Source organism: Sinocyclocheilus rhinocerous, unplaced genomic scaffold, assembly GCF_001515625.1.
Source record: "Sinocyclocheilus rhinocerous isolate Xijiao unplaced genomic scaffold, SAMN03320098_v1.1 scaffold36, whole genome shotgun sequence".
Lineage (NCBI taxonomy): Eukaryota > Metazoa > Chordata > Actinopteri > Cypriniformes > Cyprinidae > Sinocyclocheilus > Sinocyclocheilus rhinocerous.
Genome location: NW_015664459.1, coordinates 2,201,791 through 2,222,397, shown reverse-complemented (window position 1 = coordinate 2,222,397; position 20,607 = coordinate 2,201,791). Strand labels below are relative to the sequence as shown.

The 20,607-nt window shown below is 36.6% G+C and overlaps 3 protein-coding genes across 5 annotated transcripts in view; 1 reads left to right on the top strand and 2 right to left on the bottom strand.

Annotated features, from left to right (window-relative positions):
* Positions 1-4,778, bottom strand: part of dhodh (dihydroorotate dehydrogenase) — a 10,830-nt gene extending 6,052 nt beyond the window's left edge. For both annotated transcript variants that reach the window (XM_016540933.1, XM_016540934.1), the window contains exons 1-3: positions 4,684-4,778; positions 3,827-4,039; positions 2,913-3,112 (exon numbers count right to left, since the gene is read on the bottom strand). In XM_016540933.1, the coding sequence (XP_016396419.1) occupies positions 2,913-3,112; positions 3,827-4,039; positions 4,684-4,701 (431 nt within the window). In that variant the 5' untranslated portion in view covers positions 4,702-4,778. The remainder of the gene's footprint in view (positions 1-2,912; positions 3,113-3,826; positions 4,040-4,683) is intronic.
* A 734-nt stretch (positions 4,779-5,512) lies between these two features.
* On the top strand, positions 5,513-16,372 carry pkd1l3 (polycystic kidney disease 1-like 3). The gene is made up of 21 exons (XM_016540887.1): positions 5,513-5,837; positions 7,019-7,165; positions 7,312-7,424; positions 7,820-7,882; positions 8,718-8,855; positions 8,978-9,081; positions 9,162-9,279; positions 9,665-9,793; positions 10,021-10,240; positions 10,359-10,540; positions 10,629-10,859; positions 11,829-11,930; positions 12,030-12,208; positions 12,900-13,034; positions 13,539-13,741; positions 14,139-14,329; positions 14,438-14,573; positions 15,114-15,309; positions 15,636-15,852; positions 15,970-16,054; positions 16,144-16,372. The coding sequence occupies exons 1-21, from the start codon at positions 5,513-5,515 to the stop codon at positions 16,188-16,190; spliced, it is 3,261 nt and encodes a 1,086-aa protein (XP_016396373.1). The 3' UTR covers positions 16,191-16,372.
* A 791-nt stretch (positions 16,373-17,163) lies between these two features.
* LOC107730168 (IST1 homolog) overlaps positions 17,164-20,607 on the bottom strand; it is an 8,046-nt gene continuing 4,602 nt past the window's right edge. The window contains exons 7-10 of one of the 2 annotated variants that reach the window (XM_016540922.1): positions 20,090-20,266; positions 19,877-19,987; positions 18,510-18,558; positions 17,164-18,427 (exon numbers count right to left, since the gene is read on the bottom strand). In XM_016540922.1, coding sequence (XP_016396408.1) covers positions 18,261-18,427; positions 18,510-18,558; positions 19,877-19,987; positions 20,090-20,266 — 504 coding nt within the window. In that variant the 3' untranslated portion in view covers positions 17,164-18,260. The remainder of the gene's footprint in view (positions 18,428-18,509; positions 18,559-19,876; positions 19,988-20,089; positions 20,267-20,607) is intronic. The other variant, XM_016540923.1, reaches the window with a different exon arrangement.

Sequence of the window (20,607 nt, the reverse complement as noted above, 5' to 3'; positions counted from 1 at the left end):
GCTTGGAGAGTGTGCGCAATAATTCTGTTCTGATCTTTGTTTGGAACTATTTTCGTTGGTGAAATAGAACAAAATCAATTGTGTCTAAAAATGTAAGTAACTTCATATACTTTACTACTTGCTTGTTGAACTAAAATGTAAGATTTGCAATCGTGAAAATATTCAGCAAAATAGATCCCTTGTCATGGTATGTTACTTGACTATATCATGCTATAAATAAACTAAACATTTTGAATTTTTACCTCAGTATGTTTGTTCTGTGAGTTTCTTTATGTGTGCCGTTCCGCTCATTTGATTTGATTTCTCCATGAAAGTCTCTCACAGAGACAGGCAGCACGAGCCTCAACAGCGCGACATTGATAATAGAAATACACTATCAATTATCAATCGCTGTTTAAGCTGAATGTAGTAAAATCAGAAGAATCATTCGCGCGTTTTGATGCGTGATTATATTTTGTCACTTAAGTTTTAATCAGGCTATTAGTCCTGTCGGGCAAGTACAATTCTCAAGCCATTTTTCAGTAAACTTGCATTAACCCATTTAAAGTAGTTCGGAGGCTGGACAGCGAGCTGGTGTTCGACTGTATTCTGTAACCGCAATTCTCTCTGATGAAGCGGTAACTACAGCGGAGAAAAAGTACTCTTGATGGACACTCACTGGGTCCGTCAGACTGGAGACATTTTTGTGGTAATGTGACCAAAAATATTTAAGACCTACTGAATCTGATTTTAAGACATTTTAAGACATTTTAAGGCCTTATTTTAGGAAAACTTTATTTAAGACATTTTAAGACTTTTTAAGGACCCGCGGCCACCCTGTAGAAGACAGAATCACGTTTCATATATAAATAGATGTTTTCGTGCACCCCAAGATTTAACAGCATGGCAACAACTCTTCCTCTTGCCTTGCCCCCTTTGTTGCGTGTTCCAGGGGGCGGGGTTTATCTGGGTTTGTGATGTCACAAACCTGGGAAGTAACTTGTTGTAGTCCCTACGAGCCGTTTTTGTAAGCATTAAACTGCCAGAATTTTAAAACATATCTCCGTTTGCATTGAACTTTCAGCGCCGCAACTTTGTTGATATTGTTTATGCTCAAACAGCAACATTACACACTAACGTTAAAAAAAAGTGAAATCGCAATCAAACCACCCCTTTAAGACAAAAGAAAAGAAAAGAGCTAAGTGTTGGGTTCTAGAATTTATTCTATAAATATACTCTTCACAGAATATAGTACAGTACTCTGCATAATGGAGTACACCCCTCTGAACAAATACAAAATACTTTTTTCTTAATGATCACCAAGATAATTCATGGAAAGATGGCAAAATTGATTTTTTTAAACACATACAAAAAAACAAACAGAAAATATCATTAATATATGAAAAATAAGTAGATTAGTCAATTTTTGTTCAAATAAAGTGTCAAAAAAATTTGTACATCCTAGATTAAATTGAACAAACGTATCATATTCTAGTACTCAGTCCACCATAAATTTATACTAGTATAAAGTACATAATAGTAGCATATAAAGTATACTACTCTGACCCTTCTTGGCATTGAGTGTACTAGTTCATGACAAAATGTAACATCCGTCCTGTTTAACTCCTGGAGGATGACCTTAAATGTCCCAGTCTTTGTTGCTCAACTGCCTCTGCAAAATCCCCTACGTTTGCTTAAGAGTGTTAAGAGTTGGGTTAAATAATTATCCACAGAAGGTTTTTCACCTTGGGAGAATGTGTATAGTCATTGTTATGCTGAAAAAAAATGGCCAACTACGCAGGGAATGAGGAGACAGTAGCATCTTCCGTTTCAAGTTTTTGAATTACATCACACGGTGTGTGAATTCATGACAGCATTGATAAAGAACAAGTCCCTCGCACCTTCAAGACTCATACATCCCTATATAAGAGCTTTACTACCATTGAACTTCACTGTGGGAACCAGTCACTTCTCGCTGCACTCCTCCCCTAGCAATGCCAATGCCATTTTGGATGCTGTTAGATCCAAAATGATTTACTTGGTCTCATGAGACCAGAGTATGGATCCCCACAAGACTATATTTTGTAAACATGGGCCTTGAAAAAGACTAATATTAGATTTTTTTTGCTTTTGCTACAGTAGTTCACTTCTGCACCTTAATGTGTAAGATGAAACAGGCACTCTTTTCATAGCTTTTGCAAGCTTTGAGACACTTGCTTGGAATTTCTCCTGCTCTTTTCCTAGCAAAATCACTTCTCATGAAATAAAAGCTTAAAATGAGGGCCTGGTTATTTCAGGGACCAAGTCACAAGTTCCTTGTTTTATTTCTGTGTTCCTTTCGTTCAAAGAAATAAGTCTCCTGTCAGTTTTCTCTCAACTGGTTTCATTGTTGTCAGCATTCAATCTGAGAACTCAGTGGGTTATGCAACACCTTTAATTGTGAAGAAATTACTTATTTATCTCTTGGTCAAATTTGCCTTTCTGTTTAAATAAAGAAATAATGAATAAAACATACATTTAAAATAAAAATGTATTAGTTTAATTATGCAAGTTTCAGGTGGGTGTACTTATTTTTGAATCAACATTTTATCACTTTGATAAGAAAATCTTATTTTACTGAATAATTCTGAAATGCTTCTTTGGTAATTGATCAAGCAGACTTGCTTGAATATTATATCTCCAAATAATCCTAACGTCTTCTAAATAAAGAATAATTGATTAATTCCGAGAGGGGTGTACTCATTTATGCTGAGGGAGAATGTGAACCTTACTGAGGTGGCTATAGACAACCCAAAGATACCCAAGACAAAGGTTGGAAAACTCTGCTCTAAATTATGAAGGAAAAAAATGGACATCAAAAATTGATAATAGCTGATAAAAGCTTGGAGACATATTACAGTAGGTTTGTCTTTGTAGCAGAAATGTACCCATACCTGTTAATGACGGCTTGGTCTGACTCCAGTCTAAATACACGTGGCTTTGGGTTGCCATCCTGCGCCTTTGGGGTTACAGTTCCCACCTCCACGAAACCAAAGCCCAGTCTATAGAGGCCATCCACTGCCTCACAATGCTTGTCAAAGCCTGCTGCTAACCCAACTGGGTTCTGGAACTTTTGACCCATCACATGCACTTCCTGATGGAAATAAATGTGAAAATACATTTTAATTTAAATTTCCCTTGAAAATAGAGAGTATCACAACGCTTGCATGTGCGTTCCTCTGCACGTAAACAAGGCTTAGCGCATGCATGTTCTACGTCAGACTCAGCAGCATCACGCGCATGCATTGTTTAAGTGCAGAGGTACTCGTCTTGATAATGGAGAAGAATTGTTGAATAAAAGTCTTTTTTTTTTTTTTTTACAGAACAGCATACGTTGTTTGCGTTCAGTGGATATTCTCCAAAATGGCGGGAATGGTGGGGTGCATGTGAAATTTGTTGAATAAAATTTTTTTTTTTTTTTTTTTTCTCGATGCACACAAAAAGTATTCTCCCTCATTTGTAAAATTACGGTTGAACCACTGATGTCCCATAGACTATTTTACCGATGTCCTTACTACCTATCTGGGTCTGGGAACATTTCAGTTGCATTGCTGTCTATGCAGTGTCAGAAAGCTTGGATTTCATCAAAAATATCTTCATTTGTGTTCCGAAGATGAGCGAAGGTCTTACGGGTTTGGAACGTCACGAGGGTGAGTAATTAATGACAGAATTTTAACCCTTTAAAATGTAAAAATTAAAATCTAAAACAAATCTGCTAGATTTATGATGTTAATAACTATGGAAATGCATCATCAATCTGTGAAAAGGATCCATATAGCAATTTATCACAAATATTTAAGACACTGACCAGTGAGGCTGGGTCCTTGTAGTTGTTGTAAGGCACAAGTCCAAGACCAATCACCCGAACAGCCATGACATGAGCCGTCTCTGCTCCTACAAACCTCTGCAGCGCAGGCATGAGAGCACTGGCATAGAAACGATCGTCTCCGGAGGCTGTGAGGTATCCCAGGAACAGGGCACTTCCACATCCTATGATCTTTAAGGCATCTTTCGCTTGTTTCTGCAAAGATCAAGAGAGGATACTTAAGCAACAAGAGACCACACTTTTTTTCTATCATCAAACAGATAGTGCCCCATTTTAAAAGAAACAATCCCAAGCACACACTCTAAACGTGCACTAAAGCTCAAAACTGAATATGTAAGTTAGGCTCATCAAAGAAATTTGCATATATTACAGGATATGTAAGTATCCACTAAAATACCACAATAAAACCTTTACAAAAATCCTAGGTCAGCACTATGGATGGATGGATCAATGGTGATATAATGCCATGTAACGTTAATACCATAGTACTGAATGTCACCATATTCATATATTCTGTGATATTTCAATGTCAAAAATACCCAAGGTATTATCCCGGATTTCTTTTTTTATTATTATTTACTTATTTTTGTGTGTAATGCATTTAAAGTTACCATAGCAATCAAATAAACTGAGACTTTTCTCCTGATTTCAGGGGATTACAGAGGGCTTACTGTAATTTTATATTCACACAAACTGGGAAAATCGGGAGCTGATTCAACGTAAGACGCAAAACAACAAAAAGTGCCACTTATTTATCTGTAAATGCATGCTCTGCTTGATCTGGCGACACTTTAAAAAACAAAACTTTATCAAGGAACAACGACGCATCGCTTATTCACCTTCAGTCGTCCCGCCATGAGTGCTGTGTAACACCAGCATCCAAACCACGTGTTCGCTGTTCACGTCCTGAACGAAATCTCGCGAGAATGAAGTAGAGGCGAGCCCCTGAGAGCGAAATTAATTTGAGATGTTTGTTATATAAAACAGCTAAATGTGTGATATGAACAGTTAATTGAGTGGAACTACTGTAAAAATTCAACAATGTTAATTTTGACAATTTTAAGCACAGTGTATGTTGCACTGGGTAAAAGAGAGACGTGTAATAGGCATATACGAATATAATGTTTTAATAAAATATTTTATTACTCAATATATTTAGTACTAAAATGATATATTTTTCGAAGTATGAAAACGTTTCATGTTTTAGGACCAGAGAGTACTTCCATAACTTTTTTTATATTGTTCTACAGAATATATCAAAATTCCATGGAATTTCCATCAGTATTGCCAAAGTACTTTTACAGTGTGCTTTTCCTTATTTTTCTATTATACAGTGTTAAGTAATTAGTAATACAGAGAATGACAAAGAACTCTTTTCCATCATCACTGCACAGGATAGTGTGACTTAAAATCAAAATGTCTTTATTTCACAAATCTGTGATCGTGGATAGCAATATATTGGAGGCTTTTGGAATGGAGAGTCTTGGTTTAAAGTCAGACTTTGCATGTATTTGAGTGCCTGCTCCCATTTCCCTAATGAAGTTAGTTCACATTCACTGTTTTCACAAAGTGAGATTTCAGATTTACCTAAGATGTACGTAGGCTCCCTGTTTTTTAGTCCACACAAACTTTCCTAGACTGAAGGTTGCTTTTCAGCTATTATCAGTCATGGCTTTCTCAAAGCAAGTGCTTGTTTATTGTTGGATATCAATTTTTTTGATGCCGCTTACAACTTGTAAGGATGAATCAGAAGAAAGTGGACACGAGCAAGATGATTATGGCAGGAGAATTCTGGAAATTCATGAGGGAATAGCGTATGAGTTTGTTCAGGAATCCATGCCATGGGCTGAAGCCCATGAGAGCTGTGAAAAACAAGGGGGACATCTTCTGAGGGACTTGAATGTTGAGATTAAGGAGCTCGTACAAACCCAGTACACAGAAACTGGACCGTGGTGGGTCAGTCGGGAGTTGATGTATAAAAATTCCATCAGTGGTGAGTAAAGTTCACAGTTTTGTATCTGTAGATTGTCTATACTTCTTTACCCTTACTATATAACAAGGAAAGTCAAACCTGTGCCTAAAATAGAAAGTACTGATAGATGGTGTTAAATGTAACAAGCTACATCTTGTCTCATGAGAGCTTTTGATTTCAGTTTTGGGTTACGCTTTAGTTTAGGGACCAATTCTCACTATTAACTAGTTGCTTATTAGCATGCAGCATATTGGCTGTTTATTACTTATAAAGCACTTTTTCTGCATGGCCATATTTTACATCTCTGCCCCATACCTAAACTGAACAGCTACCTTAATAAATATTAATATGCAGCAAATTATGAGTTTATTAAGGCAAAAGTAGTAATAGTGAGAACCAAACTAAAGTATGACCAAGTTTGGTATTCCAATGACTTCCTGGAGTTTGTATGAAGGAATTAATTTGATTAGGCAGGGCAAACTGATGTTAGTGCAGTATTTTAGCAGGCATCATGCTGTTCATAACATACTGCTTTGCCTAAAAATAAAGGTTCAATTAGTACCAATAAGGCCTGATGCTATATGTGACCCTGGACCACAAAACCAGTCATAAGGGTCAATGTTTTGAAATTGAGATACAACTGAGATCTGGAAGCTGAATAAATAAGCTTTCCATTGATGTATGGTTTGTTAGGATAGGACAATATTTGGCTGAGATACAACTATTTGAAAATCTGGAATCTGAGGGTGCAAAAAAATCTAAATATTGAGAAATCTTTAGATCAAATGAAGTCTTTAGCAATGCATATTACTAATCAAAAATTAAGTTTTGATATATTTACGGTAGGAGATTTACAAAATGTCTTCATGGGACATGATCTTTATATCCTAATGATTTTTGGCATAAAAGAAAAATCGATAATTTTGACCCATACAATGTATTTCTGGCTATTGCTACAAATATCCCCGTGCAACTTAAGACTGGTTTTGTGGTCCAGGGTCACAAATATCTTTAATCTCCAAAGAACCATGTAGTAATACAACTCAAGATAAATATTCTTTGCTAATCCCAAGGAGGTGTAAAGAGCAACTAAAGAACCTTATTTTTCCTAGAATTTTTACCTCAAGAGTTTATGGCAATGAAATAAATGACACTATATCGTTCATGGAGATTTTTTTATATATGTTTGGGTGTGTTTACAGGATTTGAACCTGTCTCGTATTCCCCTGTTAAAAATGATGGCAGTGTCAGTAAAGATCACTTAGCTTGCACCTATATGGTCAAAGATCCATTTCAGCTGGTGACCACACCCGACTGCAGCATGAGCTTTAGCTCCCTCTGCACGCGAGGTACAGAAACAAATCACAGACATAACATAAAACAACATTGTTTGATGATGTGAATCAGAATAACTGGACAGCACAGAAATGAGATTGCTTACTACATAATTTCTTTTAAATATGGAACAGAATGTAATGTAGTTATGCCGTTACAGTTTTAAATACACATCTGACATCAAGTGAAGCAAACAAAAGGAGCCGCAGAAGTCTTACTGACACATTGACGTCACTGGAAGTCAGTATAGGAAACACTGTTGTGCTTTTGGAGGTTGGTGAGGTTATTCAGTAAAAGAATATATAGTCCTATGTTTTATTTCCGTAAAGTGGCCTCTTCAGAACTGTTTTATGAAAGCGGGCCTCAGAAAATAAAGGGCGAAAGGAAAGGTAGAGTTTGGGATAATTTCATTGTAGAAATTAGTGATATACAAGACCACTCGGCATCTTGAGCTTGCTTGTTTCATTTGAACTGTAAAGAAGTTAACTACTTGATATTTCTATAATGGACTGGACCATAATCAAACATTGTGTGAATAATATCATTAAATAAATAAAAAATGGACGTAGGAAGAGTTTAAAAGAGTTAGAGACATACAGAGTAAATTATAATCTCAACAACAATTCGTGAACTCGTGATCATTTTAACCCTTCTTGTCAATCTTGCAGAATGCCAAAACAATGTTGAAGGATTTGGAGACAACAACAGAAGTACTATCAAAGGAAAATAAGGTGATTCATGCATATTATACAAGATTAATTATGAATACATTACATTATTGCATATAGTAATTAATAATCAGGCTGAAGTTTTTTTTTTTTTTTCTGTTGGTCTAGCATATCAGATTTGTAACGGCCTTTCAAATTTTCAATAGTAGTATAGAAATATTTTTCATTATACATACACTTTTAAAAATATTTACCAAGCTTTTAATTTTCAATATCCTCACTTGTGCAAGCCAGCAAGTCTGCCATGCATACATAATCAACAAAAGTAAATGTAGTGACAACCCAGCATTGGCCCAATAAGGCAAAGAAGAGTTCATTTAGCTGGCCTGAAACTCTCTGGTCCTGGGCAAACATACCATCCTTATTGTTGATCCCTGCATAACAATGACAATATTCTCATTGCTTCGTAATCCTTAAACCATCATTTTTCATTTATAATTCCATTTATTTTCAGCACAACACACTGATGTATCGATGAAGCTTGTTTTGTTGCAGAATCTGATTTTACCAAGTGCGACATGTTCCTGGATCAACATCTTTGTTGACCATGGGACAACATTGTGATTAACCAATCAGATTTGAAGAACCAGTTAATAGTTTTTGTGACGTTTAGGCTTACAATCAGTGTTTGGTGCTTGTACATCAGTGTCATTCATATATCATTTCCTCTGATTTTAGGGATTACTCATGGTTAAGGTTAGGTTTAGGTGTAGGGATATGGTCAAGACTCAATTTTTGGATTAAAATGTTGCTCCAGGGTCAACAAAATATGTCTACATCTAACTCTGCAAAAACAGGATGTGAGTAAATTGTTCTCTATTACTTCTTTATCGGATAGATCAAATACCTGCAAAACATATATGGTCACCTTCAAACGAGTGCTATAGTGAATCCAGTCCAGCTTGATGAAATTATGAACAGCACTGCGGCCATGCTTTTGTACTCACAAGAGTGTGAACCTGACAACATGGATGATGTAAGTCAAGTTGTCAAGTTATCAATGGATCAAATGATTTTGAGGCTGATTATGTCTCTCTAGACAAATGCTTTACATTGTTATAACTTTTCAACTGTGAATAGTTCTTTTTTTTTTAACAGCTTGAGGAACTCATCACTCTTGCCGGCCACATTTACGGAAAGGCTCTGGCTGGTAACGGTAACATTGTCAAGGAACTTCCAACAGGCACTATTTATGTCACAAGGTCATTATTAGTTGACTGATTACTGACCTATGTTATCATATGCAATGGTTCGTATTTAATGTATAGCTGTGTCTCCATAGGCAAGATTCAAGCACCCTGGGTGGAAAAACCGTTGGCTCAATAGATGGAGGATTTTGCCAACTTCCATCTCTTACTGCAATGACTGGACAGCTGCCTACTGGGAATGTCAATGTGCAGGTTTGCTAACATCAAAGTCCCAAGTCATAAAATCAGCTACATATTTATTTTCAGAATGTAAATATTAATATTTTTTACAGTGGTCAGTCTAAAATCTAAATTAATTCCATTTACTTCCTTAATATAGCACATATTTCTGGTCTTATTGTGCTTGATTCATCAGTGCACATTATTCCAAAAGAAACAAAAAAAGGTCTTTCTTCATAATAATCCTGTAACTTGTTTTGCGTCTAAAATTATTATTAATATTTTTTATTTTTTTGCTGACATGTTCAAGCAGTCTTATCATTTTTAAACCCTCTTCTGTCATATATAGACCATTATAGACCAATCTTTTCACAGTCATGATCATGCTTTAAAGCTGATAAAAACTTTATCATTACAGCTCTTCCAATTTAAAGAGAATCCATTGGAAACCAAGTCCAACGAAAGCATCACTGGAACAACTTGCTGCTTTTCTTTGCAGAATGGAAGCTCTACACTCAAATTAGCAAATCTTCCACAGAACATTGAGGTGAAAACAAATACGTAACTGAACTCATTTTGTTACTCATTAGTTAGAGAACCATATTGAGCTCACTTCATCAATTTCAAATATGTGAACATTGAACACAGAAGCATTTGACTTGCTCTATGAGATTTGTAAGGCACTATTCTCTGTAAAGCTGCTTTGAAACAATAAGCAGTGCTTTACACATTTTGAATTGAATTAAGTAGCTACTGATGATTCTCTCTGTACAGATATATCTGCCTCGGCCTGAAGCCCCTGAGCCTGAAGTTGTAGATATAACCTGGAAACCAGGGTTTACTGTCACCTCAACATTCAACATCTCAGACGTGAATATGACTTTGGTTGTTACAGCAATGCCAAATCGAAACGTAACTCTCCGTGTGACTTTGTACCCACCAGAGGAGGCAAACGCCACCTATTTGAATCAAAGCACGAATATAACCTACAAAGGTAAAGTTTGGAAAATAAATGACTAAAATGAAAAGTTCACATATATTATTCAAAGACTGTTGCTACTGTTAGTAAGAGATGAACCTTTCCCCTGCATTTTTTTTTTTTTGTGCAACAGACAATTATCGCTGGCTGATCACCCCTGAAATGACAAAGGGAATTGAGGGGGCCTGGAAGGTGGCGGTATTACCAACTGATTACTCCCCAAGTGAGTTGCTGACCTTTAAAGTCTCCGTTTTTGTAACCAAGTGCCTGTTTTGGGATACCAGCCTTGGAGCCTGGAGTAGAGAGGGCTGCATGGTAAGACTCCATAATAGTTGCTCATTTAATAATGTACATTTAATATACAGTCTTTTCATGATGTTTGTGATATCATGTCTATCCAAAGGTTGGTCCCAATACAATGCCGAACCTAACTCACTGTTTGTGCAACCACACAACATTCTTTGGGAGCTCCTTCTTTGTGATGCCCAACCAAGTTGATTTGTCCCAGACGGCAGCTTTGTTTGCCACAGTAAATGAGAACTATATAGTGGTGGTTTTACTCAGCTGCTTCTTTGCCCTCTTTCTGGTGGTTGTAATGTGGGCCTGGTATGCAGACCGCAAAGCTCTCAGAACGGTACAGTATACTAACATTTACTCTCCTGCTTAACACACTCATGTGGCTTGTTAAGGAAAGAGGTGCGCTGACCAAACACAGAGTTTAAAACAGCTGACAAAATCCCAGTTACATTCATGGAGTGATGAAGCCATTTTTGGACATAAGGGGCCAGATTCACAAAAATCTTTCTTCTTAAAGTTGCTTCTTAAATGTTAAGAAGGCCCTTAAGATAAAGATGTTCATAACCCTAAGAGCAATTATTTAAAACTTTGTATGTTTCTTAAAAAAAAAAAAAGTATCTCCAGAAAAAGATAAGAACATTAAGTATTTTTGTAAATAAAATAAAAGAAGAAGAAGAAAATGGTAGTTGAGAATGCTATTCTTAAGAATGTTTTGAATCCGGCCCCAGAATATGAAGATATTTCTTTTTCCTAATTGAGCTAACAAGTAAAATCACATTTCCCTTTTATTTAAAACAGCCACTGAAGTGCATTTCCAAGTAAAATATAATGGTCATTTGATCTTATGAAGAGAAGTTTCTTCAGTCACCGCAACACCTAGTCTTTAACTTAAACCAGTATGCTTTACTTATGTCACAATCATCCTTGAAGACAAACTAGAATTAATTAGACTAGATGGTAAAATCATCTACAGGTAAAAGGTTTCAGGATTCTAGAACTACAAAGAGTTAGGACGTTTAAAAAAAAATGGTATTAAATAGGTTGCTTTGTTTTGTGCATCAAAGTTACAGATGTTTGTTTACTGTGCCTTGATGTCATCAGTTAGTTTCAAAATCTAGGAAACAAGAAACCACTTTTAAATAAATGTAAATGATTTTTTACTTTCACCAGAGTATGATTTTATCTAAATATGTTGACACATAGCAGAATTTCAATGCTAGACTGATTCCACTGCATCCATTGCCATTGATACACCAAGATCCTTGATAAATATGCCTGTAATGTGGTAAAATACCTGTGTCCACAGCGTAAAATGACACTGTTGGAGGACAACCATCCATGTGCCATGTACAACTACCTTGTGAATGTGCAAACAGGCCACAGAAGAGGGGCTGGCACCACTGCGAAGGTGATACACACTGTGTCTATATGCTTGTTTTCACTTGCCTATGTTTCTCAACTTTGATATGTTTAGAAGGCGCTTAATTCGAGTCTTTGTCTTTGTTAGGTTATGATGACCATCCAATTCAAAGAAGGGCAAAGTGAACATTACAGTTTGTCTGACCCTGAGAAGCCAGTGTTTGAGAGGGGAGGGGTGGATGTGTTCCTGCTCAGTATGCCCTTCTCTCTTGGAGAACTGCAGAGCATTGACATATCGCATGACAACTCGGGTGGAAGCCCTGACTGGTAGGTGTCTACTTGTCCCGGCTTTTGCATGCTTTTTCGTATTTTTGCATAGCAAGGCAGAAACAGAGTACACTTTAAAATGAGGCGTATGTTGTGTTGTTTACTATTCCTTTTGAATCTTTAATCTTAAATTCACACACATGTGCATGAATAAAACACAATAATTTGCATTTAAAATAACTCCATAATAAATAAACACATTTAAATATTAATATAGAAGATAGAAGAGTATGGTTTTTCCAAACATGTGTTGAAACTTGAAATCTATTGAAGCTACAATGGTACTTTGAATTAAAGGCCAAACCATCAGAGTTTGTGACACGTGATAGCTCTTGAAAGCTCTCCATATCCTTTATCTGATAATGTAAGACTAGCTGTTGATCAAAGAATGATTTCATTAAAGAAGGTCCAAATGCTAATTTCACTTTCAAAATTCTTCCTTGATCTATGGCAGAAGTGTCCAATCCTGTCAGTCTTTAGCGTCAATCCTAATCAAACACAACTGGACCATCTAATCAAAGTCTTTAACATTACTAGAAACATCTAAGCAAGTGTGTTTGGGAAGGTTGCATAACACTGTCCCTCCAGGAGGAGGACTGGACACCCCTGAACTATGAAGTGATGGGTGAAAGAAGTAAGCGTATGAATGAATTAGGTTGCATATGTCTCACATCACAAAATGTTCCATCAGGTACTTGGACAGAATCATGGTGCAGGATTTACAGATGCAGGAGGTCACACACTTTCTGTGCTCCACCTGGCTGAGAGGTGAAATATGCAAGAGGACCTTCAACTCAGCTAACATGAATGAAGTTGCAAGCTTTGGGTAAAAACTTGAACTTAACTTACATTCTCAAAGAAACTACATCTAATTATTAAAGCTATACCTGCACTACCAGTCAAACGTTTGAACACGCGTTTGAATAGTAAGGTCGTCAAAATTATGAAATAGCATTATTGGAAGAATGGGAATGATGTAGTGACCAGCAAATCAAATGAATCAAATTAAAAGTACTTTTATCATTTCAACTTCTTCAAAGTAACCACTCTTTATCTTATTGCTCATTACACTCTGAACATTAGGTCAAGAATAATAATTGATAGTATTGTTTGGCTTCATTTAGATTTAGAAGATTTAGAGCATTTTGATCTGAAATGTAACTTACTTTTTGTTTATTGAACTGGTTTATGAAAATAATATATATCAGGACTATATTCAGTACAACATTTTCTATAAGCCTTTAAAACAACAAGAAACAGCCAAGCTTTAGAGAACTTCTTAAAGTGTTTTTCAATAATAATTTACCCTCTCTACCAACCCCCATCCCAGCAATATCTTCCAGACCCGGACATCTTCTGGCTTCCGGGATGAGCACATCTGGGTGTCGATCGTGGACCCCCCACGGCGCAGTCCTTTCACGCGTGTTCAGAGAGTGTCCTGCTGCATGTCTCTGCTGCTCTGCACCATGGCCATTAACATCATGTTCTGGAACCTTCCTGTTGATGAAGAGTCTCCTGTCCTTCTAAAGATAGGTCAGAAAACTTCCCTGCGGCATTTTTCATTTTCTAAAATTATGTAATGCACAAATGCGACGCCTCACTCTCAACACCACTCGGGTATTTTTATGCAATGCGTCATGTTTGAGAGAGTCATGCTTTGAGGGAGCATGTTTTGTTCAGTTGCTTATTCATTACACATAAGCATATAAATATTTTAAAAAAAGAATGCATAATAATATTAGTTAGTCAAAACCTGCATTAATTTCCTCCTTCTGTTGAACACAAAAGAAGATTTTTTGAACAATGTGGGTCCTAAAGAGCTGCTGTAGCCATTGACTTCCATAGTAATAAACTTTTCATTTTGGGTGAATTACCCCTAATAGTATTTACTTTAATAAATGTACACAAACTATTTTCTTGGATATTACAGGCTCTTTTGAACTGACATGGCAGGAGTTCATGGTTGCCATAGAGAGCGGCCTTTTCATGTTCCCCATCAACATCCTGATCATAACTATCTTCAGACACATCAAACCACGCATTCTCCTGAACAAAGGGAAGACTGGCACTTCCAAGAAAACAACACCGGCTGCTGCTGTTTCTATGAACACTATCATAAAGGTTCTTGCAGAAGTAATTCCAAAGCATAATAATTGCTTTCTGCAATAATACACACTTGTGAGCAAAATGTTATATTATTGTAAGTGAATGTTCTGTTCCTACTCGTAGGAAACCGTAGGACTGTTAAATCATCTGAGCAAAAGCCCCAAAAACATGCTGGCTGCCAAAGAGATACGGCCTGAGACCAGTGGCGATCTTTTCTGGGCCCTGAATAAAGTGAATGACGTCCTTCAGATTATGCAAGGTTGCTTGATCAGTATTATTTCTTTTCTATGTGTTCTTAATATTTGGCATTATGTCAATGTCATTCATTAATGATACACATACTCAAAACAAATCAGTGTTATTTTAGTATCATTGAGATTCGATTACAGCTTTTATTAATATTTTGAATTCGTTTTTATTTTATATTTTCCATTTTTATTTTAAAGTTGTATCAATTTTGGTGTGCTTTTGTCGTTTTATTATTTTTTTAAATATGAAAAAAATATATATGTATATAGTTTTTATAACTAAAAAGTTTTAAAAGTTTAGTTAGTTGCTTTGTTAACTTACTAAAATAAATCAAGTTTAAGTATTTTTATTTCAAGTTGATTTTAATTCAAGTAATTTTGCAAAATTAAAGACTACAATGAAAATAAGTAGCTGTATTTTAAACTTTAAATATGTTCTTCTGTAATGTGACATAATGCTTAATATTAAGTAATCCTTCATCAGAAATATTTTTAAATGTATTTTTATTGTACGAAGACTCATTATAGCTCTGTTGTGTGTTCTCATTCAGTGGAAAATGTTGGTGATCCTCACTGGTCGTACTGCAGCCGCTTTGTGTTCTATTCACTGAGCCACATTTCTAACCTGCTGGAGCATGTGGGAGAAAAGGGCTTTTTCCTTAACGAGGAGCTTCGGCAGGCGCGCGGGACAGTCGGTGTCCTGCTGAAGAAGGCTGAAATGGCTACTCTCCAGCACGCTTCCCAAAGGTCAGGACTGTCACCTCTGCAGATACTCCTATTGTACATGTATTAAAAAGATGATTCATTTTTACAAGAAACTCAAGACCTTTTAGGATCTCTTTGTCCTTCCATATTCTTTCTAATCTCACAATCTTTTTATTTTCTTCTCAACCTTTCTGATCGATTACTAGTCTGTATTTCACTATCAGTATCAATTCAACACCTGGACTGTTTAGTGGCTAGAGCTGGTTCTTTGAAATATACAATAATAAGCAGATGTTCTTGTTAGCAGAAATGCAAGAATCCTGTTTCTTCCATTAAAACAGATTTTGTTTTTGTTGTTGTTGTTCCAGCCAACCATCTGTGCAAGTACAGAAGAAGAAACAGGGTTGGTGGTTGCCTTGGTGGTTTCTCTTTATTGGTTGGTTCCTGCTTTTTGCCATGAGCGGTATTTCCACCTTCTTTACCCTGCTTTATGGCTTCCAGTATGGAAGGGAGTCTTCCATACAGTGGGTCATCACTCTTACATTATCTCTCGTCCAAAGCATCTTCATCTTGCAGCCCCTTAAGGTAAGAACCAGTGGGGTCTTCTTCTCAAGAGAAGAAGAGACTTTAAAAGAACACTCCACTATTTTTGAAAATAGGCTCATTTTCCAAATTTCACCTCCTAACTGTTATGGATGACAGGTGATATTTGTGGCGATCTTCTTTGCCATGATCCTGAGGCCAGTCACTGTGGAGAACAACGAGGAGGTGGAACTGCTCCTGCAGGGTGAGAACATGCACACCAAAAAACAAAAGAACTTTGTCTCTGCCAATATCAAACAGTGATCTCATTAATGCTTTATTGGCATTTTACAGAGCAAAGGGGGAAATGTGAGGAATACGCCGGGAGGTCAATATCCTGATTACATCTCACCTCGGACTCAAATTGTAAAGGAGGATGCTTGATTTGAGAAGTCATCAAACTCACACAATTTTACTCTAGATTTTGGTGTTGGGAACAGAAGATGCCATTTTCATGTCTATGCAAATGATTGGCGTCTCACTGTCTCTTGCAGATTATAATCCATTTGTGTAGGCAGACTTTATTTTTCATGTTTATATTTTAGTCATTATTATTATGTGTACAGATCTTTGTATCAAAATCTAGCAACATATTATTGATTTAGTCTATACTGTTACAATAACAATGGTGTATAGTTTAGCACACTCAGGTTTTTCTTTACTTTTGTTTTCTGATCAAATCAGAAAAAGGGTTTTCTAATAGATTATGGCAATAATGTCACTTAAAAAACTGTCAAATTGAGATTCGCATAAGGTTATTTTTAAGAATTACTGTCTAACGATACATGAACATATTTTCATTTTGGTGGGCAGTATCATTCTATACATTGCCATTTTTGGTTAATTTACTGCAAGAGCAGATTCTCATTTCACTCACATTTTGGTAACTGTTCAGTAAATAGTACCGCTGTGTGTCTGCTGTAATTGTTGAGCTTTGCTTAATGTCATCTCAGTATGAGGGGTAGGTCAGTGTCAATGTTGAAACTATATTACATAAAAAAAACACTGAATATTCTCACTATTATGTCTCAGTTTAATTTATGCAATTTATAAATACTCTATAAAATGTATTTTAGTATAACTTCAATAAATAAATTATTTTCCAATGCATTTCAGTGTATCAGTCAAAATATATTTGACATTCAGTGCAATTATGATCAACATCAATATGAATCATTTACTTGGGTGAGAAGTATGTTATGAGCAAATAGACTTTATTACACGGCATCATATATGTTTTCAATGCAAGCTAAAGTCAATATCAAACATACCTAAACACTGCCAGATTTGTATTTGGGTGATTTGAGAAGAGAAAACACAAATTAGTGTTATAAAACCAAGTAGAAAGCAGCCAAAACAACACTTTCAACACTTGAGACGTTGACACTTTAAACAGTCAAATCTTACAACAAATAAGTCAAGGATATATGATAAAAACCCCCACCAAGAAAGGAATAAGCATGTAAATACTTATTCAAATGTGGAGTTCATGGTACAAGCTGTCAGGAAAGTCACATTTCCCAGAGAAAGGTGTGGAACAGCAAGGCCACAGCTTGAGATGTGGAAACAAAGGCAAATTCAGTCCAGAAACACACAAAGACAGGACTAGAAACAGGAGTGTTATTAACTGTAGACAAAATACAAAGCCTTTCCTTTAGAGTCAAATTAAGATGGCTGACAGGAGTAACTACATTAACAGAAAAAGTGGGAAATGCTTAACTTTAGGACACAGAGATGACTCGTTAAATGAGAGGCTGAAATAAAGCAATCTTTTCTTCAATTCTGTGCTCAGTTCACCAGAATTTAGGTGTTCACCAAACCATCCCATCAAAACGCATTCTGTCAATAACAAAAAGCCAGAGTCATTTTGCACAAACATTGTGATCCACTAACAATCCATGACATCATACAGTTGTTTGCAGGTTCATAGTTCATTGCACAACTCTGGGTGTAAATAATGGCATTTTCCTAGAGGAGTCATAGAGATTTCTGATTTGCTGGGGAAAAACTTAAGACATTGTTTTTTTAGTTTTTTTTAAAGGGGGAAAGTTAACAAAATCTTTTCAATAGACATCTCAGGTGGTCATACAAGGCACAGAGATTATTACACTACAGATGATTAACTAAATTTAGCTGTCAGCAAGGCCCTCTAAGCAAAGTGCTCATTCAAAGAGCAGGCGATTTGTCAACAGTCCATGTTACGTGAAAGTCTAAAATGAGCGTATAAATTTCTGCCACTGCCATTCACAAGTGTCTATACAGCATCCGATCCTTCATTGTGTTAAGTAACAAGTATTATATTACACCTCCACCAGAAGACCTGTTAGTATGTGAATATGGACAGGGTACGATGAATTATTCTCATGTGGCAGCTGAGACAGATGTTCAGACTCCCAGATGTGCGCATGTAATTAGGTCTTCTTCTTGAGCTCTTCAAAGCGCCGTGACAGGTCATCAAAGTCAATGTCGTCTGATGTGTTGGCGTTCGCGCCGAAGGAGGAGGCTGGGAGTGTGTCGGGAACAGACGGAAGTTCAGGAAGGGTAGAGTTGTCATAGAACTGAGCAGACGGGGCTGGGCCTGGAGAGAAAACACAGCTTTTAGAAAGAACAATATCATAATACAAGTGATAAAAAAAATCATATTAGGACAGAGCACATACCTGGGATGACCTGGGAAGAATTAGAGGGTTTGACAGACAACTCATCGATCTTAAAAAACACATGAAAACATGTTAACATCTCATACATACACAGCAACTACTGCAAATAATCTATAATGCTGTGCTGATAATGTGAAGGATTAGAATTATGAGACGTGCATTGTGAGTTAGAACAGACCACCGTAGTGAGTGAATGTACTTAATATTTGCACACCTGGGGTCTCATTTATAAAGGTGCGCACAGAACGATCCTAAACGTTAAAGTATAACAATTTCCACAATGTTCCTATAAAACTAAATTCTTAAACATCCATACACACAAAGAAATTGAAACACTTGCTAAATGCATCATTTTATAAATTGCAGTTTACCTTAAATTCAAATGTAATATGAACAAGCAGATGATCGCAGCTGATCTACAGAACAGCCATAAATATCCCTATATCCTTGTTTTTTTGTTTTAGGAATTTATAGAATTCCAGGAAATTATATACAATTAATTAATTAATTGCAGTGACATAATTATCAAAAAACAGCTGCTAATTTTCACATATAATTTTAATGCATATTGTGATTGTCTGTGTATCTTTACATTTTCATAATCAATGCTGGATTATTTTAATTACTGATATATATGTGTACAAAAAAGTCTGTACACATGCTCTTCAATTGGCATAAAAATGCTTTTTGCAGTTTTTGCCTTTATAAACTCAGAAATCCATGGAATTTCGGATTAAATCTGATCGTATTGTGCGTTTTATAGATGAGGCCCCTGTTGTCAATATGGTTTGTCAATAGGAAGGTTTCCTGTTGAGGATTTGTTGGGGTAAATGCTTCAAGGTGAATGTCACGAAAAGCAAAATCAAAAGAAAAAAATATTGCATTTTTGTATAAAGACAATGAAACATTTTGTGTGATAATATTTTCATGACAATTCATATTTTTCGTCTCATTTTTAATATAATGTATTACTGATCCAAACGAAATGCTTCGGTTTCTTTATGCAAAATACTACTTTTTTCTTTTCATTTTGCCAGACATGTTCTTGACAACCCATATGAGATTAACCTTTTTAATATACATTTGTGTGCACTTTTTCACATATAGCATGTCTACTTAAATACTTAAAAGCACTTCCCCAAAAAAGCCATACACTTGGTGAAAGAGAGATCAGAATGTAGTGTTTTCGATCCTTTGCAGCCCGTAGCACATGCCTGTGGAGGCTCCCTGTGTGAGATCAGAAGACTGACAACAGAACAGGACTAACACAGCATGTGAACTGGAATAAACTACTCTTCCCTGCAAGGTGAACAGGTCGTCTCCGTCTGTCTGGAAGGGTGGGAGGAGTGGTGATCACTTGCACTTACAGATTCATAGGTGGGTGGGCAGCTGGGCAGCTGTGGGGGCTGCCCTCCTCTCACTGGAGGCTGGAAGTTGCTAAAGCCATCATAGGTGCCAACAGAACCATTAAAGGGCTCCTGTAGGGGAAACGTTATTTTAAATGGATCTCATCTCACAGCCAAACAATCAGACTTCTTAGATTGGTCAATTAAAATGAGTTAGTCAGTGGTTGGTCTTACAGCTCCTTTGGGCGGTGGGTAGTTGAAAGCTGTGGGCATGGGCATGGGCATGGGCATAGGCATGCCTACAGCGGGAGCCATAAACCCTCCTCCACCTCCTCCTCCACCAGCTCCTGGCTTCTTGAAGTCGCTGTCCACATCAATCAGATGGGCCTCTTCACCCGGACACACCTCTGGCTGTGAATGATACAGATGAGGAAAGTTTGAGACAAATGCTGCTTGTTACGGTGACGCATTGCTGCCACACACATTTTTTTTCCCCACTCAATTATGTCGTAATAACGAGATATGTCGTTTTAACGACATCTTTTCTCGTTTTAAGAATAATAAGTAATAACGACATATGTCATAAAAATGATGTTTTCCCGTTATTATAGATATATGGTATATGTGAGCGAGCTAAGCGACTGTCCTCGCTGCTGTCGCCACAGTCTGACATAAACGAGGATCTGCACGCTGCTGAAATGATTGAAATACACTGTTTTAAATGTATTTTAATGTAATGGTTTTAATTGTAC

Coding starts and splice junctions, on each gene's coding strand:
- pkd1l3 (XM_016540887.1), top strand. CDS start 5,513: ATGGCTTTCTCAAAGCAAGTGCTTGTTTATTGTTGGATATCAATTTTT. Junction 10,860..11,828: donor ACCGCAAAGCTCTCAGAACG/GTACAGTATACT, acceptor CTGTGTCCACAG/CGTAAAATGACACTGTTGGA. Junction 15,853..15,969: donor TCATCTTGCAGCCCCTTAAG/GTAAGAACCAGT, acceptor TATGGATGACAG/GTGATATTTGTGGCGATCTT.